Below are 7,140 nucleotides of genomic sequence, written 5' to 3' on the forward strand. Positions count from 1 at the left end.
ACTGGTCGTGCCATCTGCTAGGTGCATTGCAAAAGTAAAGTGCGTATAACTTCTGTTTAACATAAACGCTGCAGATTACATTTAATTTATATACTATATTATGCGTAGCAGGTTTCTGTATTTTGTATTCTATTGTGACAAGTTTAAGAATGAAGTAAAACTTTGCTCATACTAATAAGCAATATGAGCCTCTTTTTAACTAAAAAACAACTTACCTTTTCGTTAAAGTTGCCTAATGGTGGAAGCTGAAACAAACCAAATACTGTTAGATATGTATCTTTTATTTTTTGATCTAAAAAAATAATATCTAATTAACAACACATTAATATATATAAATTATGTTAGGGTTATTGCATATTTACCTTTAAAAAAACTGACAATGAGTATTACATTGTTTATTATAGATTCATGATTTTTTTTTGGGCTATGGTGTAACGGTGTAACCCCTGTATCACGAACAATTCCCTACAGTGCAGACATTACATAAACTTGATTGGTTTGTCTCATAACGTTATGGCCTATGCTAAAATTGCATAGCTACAGTCCATCATTATAATTTTGCTTTATCTAAAAGAAGTAGGTATCTACTCAAAATTTCTTGTAAAATTCTATTGTTTCTTTAAAATTACTTTAGAAATAATTAAGAGAATTGCTGCAAACAGAGTAGTGAACGCCACCTATAGAAAACTGATACATTTCGAGGGATTGAAAAATTTTACAATGGTCCATATGGGTATCGACTTCTCGAGCTTTTTGTTCTCTTTGGTAGCGTTTTTTCCATCAACGTTTACTAATGGACATGCCTTAGCGGTCAGAATTGTGGTACAATAAAAGAAAGAGATGGAACGAAGTTTCGGACAGTATCCATCTCTCTCAGGATAGTGCGTAAGCGTGTCAGGAAAGAGATAGCATTAGTCCGAAACCATACGCCATCTCCCTCACTTTTCGAGCCAAGAAATTATTACAATGATAAACCGCTAAGGCACGTTAATTAATTAATGTCTATGGTTTTTACCATGAAGGATGCTTATGCCGTAGGCTCAGTTTGAGAAGTCGATATCCTTGTGACCTTGTCGAACATTTTTTAATCCTATAAAATGTAGCAGATACAGTTTACTAGTGGCCCTCTATCAAACTCTTTGAAACTTTGGACTTTGGTAGTTCCCGCCGTGTAAATTGAAAGTATCGATGGGCGCTAAGTCGTAAAAGTTTATCTTTTTGAGATATGATCCCTTAAAGTTGCATTCTTCCGTAAGGACTTCCAAGGGACAATTACACCTAGTATACTTATTGAACACGTTAAAGTATATAAGCATATATTGATGTAGTATATCCATGTGTATTGGATGTTATGGATGTGTAGGGTTGCCATTCGTTCTAAGGCATACGAGGAGCGTCCGGAAAGGATTATCAAAAATTGTCCACTTTTTGTGTTAGCGGAATCCCAATTAATTGGAAAATAAGCAATAAATTAAAACAAACCTCATATAAGAATTGATTTGTAAGAGTGAATACACGATTTCTTCTATGAATAATATCAAGTATAAATTTAGGAATCGTAGTTGCTTCGATTCTTACAAATTCCGGATGGAAAAAAAGACATTTTAGCAAAAATTGGATAGTTTGAAAAGTAATAAAATAAGTAAAAAAAAAACTAAACCAAAAATTCTAAATAACTTTGATGCCAAAAAGAAGAGTGTTCCTAATTATTATGTTACCAGATTACTTGCGATGATCTTCACTCTAGGTATTCTGATTACCTCAGAAAGTGAAGAATATAGAAGAAGCAACACGGAATCTGTTTACAGTTGTATCCAGACCTAGGTCAGTAATTTCAGTTATTATTTAATGTTTATACACAACACAAAAAAAAATCTGACCTGGGGATCTGACTATGTATCTATACTGTATATATATACCCTACTACGCCTGAGTTTGGACATAACCTCAAAAAATATTTCAAAATCCACTAAAACTGTTTATCATAATAATCCCAAACGATTTTAAACCGAAAATCCGTAACCAATCAACTCTTCCACTAAATGTGCAACTTTAAACCCCTAATCCTAAAACCTAACAACCCCAAAATCTTATATCCCCGTAATCAAAATACAAAATTATGAGGTTATGAGGTTTTATGATCAGAGATTTAAAGGATTATGAAGTAATACATTTAGTGGAAGAGTTGATTGGTTACGGGTTTTAGTTTTAAAATCGTTTGGTATTATCATGATTAACGGTTTCAGTGGATTTTGGAGTGTTTTTTGAGGTTATCTTCAAACCTTGACGTGCTTGGGTATACATAGTCAGCTCCTCAGTTCAAATTTTTTTTCGTAGTCAATGATTAATATGATTGTACTTTCTATATAACAAAAAAACCATAAAACTCTTGACGTACTTTCCTCTTATCGCTGCCAACATAATAATATAATACCTCCAATGCAAATACGAAATATTTTTATTACTGTTTACATTTGTACTTTGGAACTTTCAAGTGATTGGACAACGAACAGTTTTGTTTTATTCGTATTAATTAAAAAGTACGTACAAAGGTACTACAACACAATGAAATGAATGCAGTACAATAGTCAAGAAGCCGCTGAAATAATTGAAAACAAACAACATTATATCATCAACGAAATTAGGAGGAATTTAAGTGGACACATTAAAATTGTAAACTAAAATGAAGTACATACGAGTTAACTAATCAGATTTGCGATCTTTTGTAATTATACTCAAACATCCATGTTTGGAACATCCTAGATTCCACCAATTAATTATATTCGAGTTAGAGAAATTTTGAGTTAAGGAAATTTCGACTTTAGCAGCTGATTCAATAATTGCCGAAAATGGTAGGTACGGTAAATTTCGGGTACAACGTCGACGAATGTAATTTCGTCGTTATACCCGGAAGTTGTTAGAGGCAATGGTAAAGAGATACAGACAGTTTGTCTAGTATTCACAATTTTTCAATTTTGAAACGATTTCCGCCTTTTTTTTAACAGTTGAATGTGCACCTAGGAGTCATACTTATTCAAAAGTTTACTGAACACAATTGCTACTCAGAATATCAATTTGTAACTGAACATACACGCTTATCCACCTACCTGGCTAACATCTGTAAACAAATGGTAAAGGTCACCACACTTGCTGACCATCTGTGTGGATGTAAACAAAAGATAAGAAAGCTCTTATGCCTTTGGCCACAGACTCCGGTCGCTATATCTGTATGAGATTTCTTGGGATTTGTTACAATTGATTCATTAAAAGCAGTCGCTACATCTAAACTCGGCGTTACATGGTTACATCCGAAGTCGCTTTAAATTGAAGGGCTGTAGCAAAATGGTCGCTATAACCAAGGTTGTTATAAATCAAATTCACTGTATTTTTATGTAACGCCAGAACTAATCGATAGCAATTCAACATTGTTGTTGATTGTTACTGTAAAAACATAAAACTTCGAGCTATTTATTATCGCTGTGGCTAATTTTTCCGAAGAACATAATATAAATTCAACTTAAGGAGACAAAATATGCACTCGAGTCTAGATCAATTTTAAGGTAGAGAAATTCGAATTAAAGGATTTAAAATAATAGGTATGTAAGTCAAGGTAACAAAAAAATATTCAACTCAGAACAGATACCGAATAATAGATCCACTGTATGCATATGTATAATGAAGAGTTTTTAACATGGAACTTTAAGCCGCCATTGTGAAGTATTAAGTAATATCTGTGGAATGAATCAAGATTAACAAGGGTAGTAGAGTTTTATTTTACGTATAGGACCAACACTAACGTTTCGCCTCTAGTTGTGAGACTTTATCAAGCTAGATTCTGTAATTAATAGCAAGTTGCTTTCAAATAGTTTGGTGTTAGCAAAAGATACGTTGTAAAGTGAAAAAAACATTTAATTAAACAACACCATTATAAATATAATAAAATAAATCAATAAATAGTTAAAAATATACTAACTTAAACACAGCACTGGATAAAATAATAAATTATTATTGATGTTGAGTGTTATATAATGTCGTCACGTGATAATCCTAGCCGACCCATCGATAAAGGCGTTGCACGAGTGATTTCGTGAATAAACGTGTAATAAAGGTAAAAATATAGGTTTAACAATTCAGGAGTGACATATCATTCACGTGTTTAATAGTATTCTCGATTCCGGTAATTGTTCAGAATTGATGCTCCAGACCAAAATCGCTCCAAAAATTTTTTCATCGATTTCCGGTCATTATACATACTAGAATTAGATATTGGAATAGTGATTCCGACCCTGGGGTTAATTACCCCCGCGGAGGTAAATAAATTATTCTGTGCGGAGGTAAAGCAATTATAGCGCAGGGTCGTGTCGCCTTTAATAAAAAGAAGTCTCTTCTATGCTAGTGAACGGTTAATTTAGAAATTCGAAAAAGGTTGTTAAAGGTGTATGTTTGGAGCACGGCATTGTACGGGTGCGAAACATGGACAGTGGGCGTGGCGGAAAAGAAAAGGTTAGAAGCGTTCGAAATGTGCTGTTATAGGCGGATGATGAGGATAACGTGGGTAGAAAAGGTTAGAAATGAAGAGGTATTGGAAAGAATAGGAGAACATAGGACTCTATGGAAGTCAATAAAAAATAGGCGAGATAGGTTGGTAGGACACCTTCTCAGTCATGAAGGTCTAGTCACAGACATATTAGAGGCAGAAATAGGAGTTAGGAGGGGTAGAGCTAGACCTAGATTAGATTACTGTTCGCAAATATAGGGTTGTTCGGAAAGTCATTTCGTTTTTTCCCGACAGAGGATTTAATTGTATTCTTTTGCACCCAACTTCACATTTAAGCCGTATAATTTTTGTATGCTTTGAGAGCTCATATAGCAAGGCTTGTGTGTGNTTTATCTTCAACATTCAATGGGTTGTACTTAACAGTATATTAATTATATTTTTTATTGTATCCTTTGTACATCTGCTTTTGTTAAAAGCAGTTAAAGACGTGCACGAAATTTTAAACTCGTCTCTTTACATTTAATGTTGATTTTTTGGTCGTGTTGATATAGGTGAAGGTCAAGTTTAACTTAATTGCGTAATCATTAAGCCTCTTTACGTAACCTTGAAAAGTTTCGTATTCACTAGATATTCAGCGCTAACAATAATAATAATAATAATAATAAAGAACTTCCGAATATCGTATATTATATACATATATATATGTACATAAATCCATCTATCATTTATACACTGTCTACGTCTGTTACCTACACAAATAAAGTCCGTCTTTATTTAATTCTTGTACGCATTTTTGTGTTGTATAGTTAACATTCATAAAGAAAAATGACGTATGAAAAGGTAATTCGAGAACGGGGATAATGATGTATAATATATACCTACTTACGTAATTGTTTCAATTAAACATTTTTTTTTAATCTTTCCAAATTTCGTATATATTGCTATTATATATTTATGTATTTGCAAAAACAATTGATTTTAATTTTCCTAAATTTTTGGTGAAATATTTTGAATTTGCTTAGAAAAATTATACTCGATACGTTTCACAATTTTTTAGTTTAACTCTATTAACATTTGAAAAATGTTTAATTTTAAAATTTACCATGTGTTTCGTTTTAATTTTGACAGTCTATATTTGCATATATGTACATATCTATTCTTTAACTCAATCTTTATAATATCTAGTGACACAACATGGGAGACATCGACACTAGTGTCTCAAATTAATGATTTTAATGAAATACTTAGATAACACACGAAAGTCAGTCAATTTGTGTTATTGCAAAAGTTCCCAACCTCTTCTGAACGACTCTCCTCTCTATATAAAAGAAGAAAAAATTCCAACGCCCTTTAATTCATAATAGTTAATTTTATATGAAATATTAAAATATTATTACATATTATGTATTATTATTATAATTTCCCGGACAACTTTGAGCAAGTGAAGACGGGCTAATGCCAAAGAACCTCTCACATCTTTTGAGATACGATATCGAAAGCAATTTTCTGTTCTTGAATTTTATAAAGCTAACAGTACCCGAGTAAAACTAAAAAGAATTATAACACCACCGAATTGCCTCCAAATATCTGAAATGACCTAAATTACCACCAAAATAGTTCTTACAAATTAGACGAAAATTTAAATTCTAAAATTATAGCCAAAATACCCTTTGAAACTCTAAAACATTTCTAAACTAGCACCACATTAAAAAAGATCCAAAGGAGCCCTCAAACAGCGCTTCGCCAAAAATATACTGTAATAGCACCAAAATAGCATCACATACAGAATCATCTAAAACAGCACCGAAACGTACAGTATATAAAAATGAAAATATTGTTTAATTAATATCAATTTATCCTTTAGATATTAAAATTTTTATTAGTTAATCTTAACACATATATACAGTTACAGATGATTATTTTTTTGAAAAAAAAATTATATGTTCATCTACGAAATTTTTGAAAAACTAATAATATTAGCTTCGCAAACTACTGGCTTATTTTCCATTCTTCGAAATATAGTTATAATTTACATAGTATTAATAAAATAATACCAATAAATAAAATAATAAATGCGTCGTTCTTTCGGTGGTATTTCAGTAGTTTTCAAGAAAGCAATAGGTTCTGTATCTGTTCTCTCTTCGTATTACATGTCGTACTGTTTCAGTACTCTATTCGTATGCAATCGGCGGTTTAGTCCTGCAAACGGACCTTTTCCGGTAATATTTTAGAGAAATTTATGGAGCTACAGTAGTTTGGTCGTAATTCGGTAAAGTGAAATTGAAAAGAATTTTTACTCGGGTACTTCATGCCATGAAATATGATAGGTGATTATTAAAAACTCCACTTCTACTTTAACCTGTTGTGCTATCTGGAAAGGGGTATATGTCAGTCATCATCATAAAGTCGTCAGTCCTGGTTGGACATGCACCTCCACTCTTTCCTGTCCTGAGCTAAACTTCGCATTTCCCTAAAACTAAAACAACCCACATCCTTAACTATTTGCGAACAGTAATCTAATGTAGGTCTACCTCTACCCCTCCTAACTCCTGTTTCTGCCTCTAATATGTCTCTGACTAGACCTTCATGCCTGAGAAGGTGTCCTACCAACCTATCTCGCCTATTTTTTATTGACTTCCATA

The 7,140-nt window shown here is 32.5% G+C and overlaps 1 protein-coding gene across 1 annotated transcript in view; it reads right to left on the bottom strand.

Annotated features, from left to right (window-relative positions):
- Positions 1-215: 215 nt before the first annotated feature.
- Positions 216-7,140, bottom strand: part of LOC108739381 (sestrin homolog) — a gene marked incomplete at its 3' end in the record, with an annotated part of 175,954 nt that continues 169,029 nt past the window's right edge. The window contains 1 exon segment of the mRNA XM_025978517.1: positions 216-245. Within this exon segment, the coding sequence (XP_025834302.1) occupies positions 216-245 (30 nt within the window).

Source organism: Agrilus planipennis, unplaced genomic scaffold, assembly GCF_000699045.2.
Source record: "Agrilus planipennis isolate EAB-ADULT unplaced genomic scaffold, Apla_2.0 scaffold219, whole genome shotgun sequence".
NCBI lineage: Eukaryota > Metazoa > Arthropoda > Insecta > Coleoptera > Buprestidae > Agrilus > Agrilus planipennis.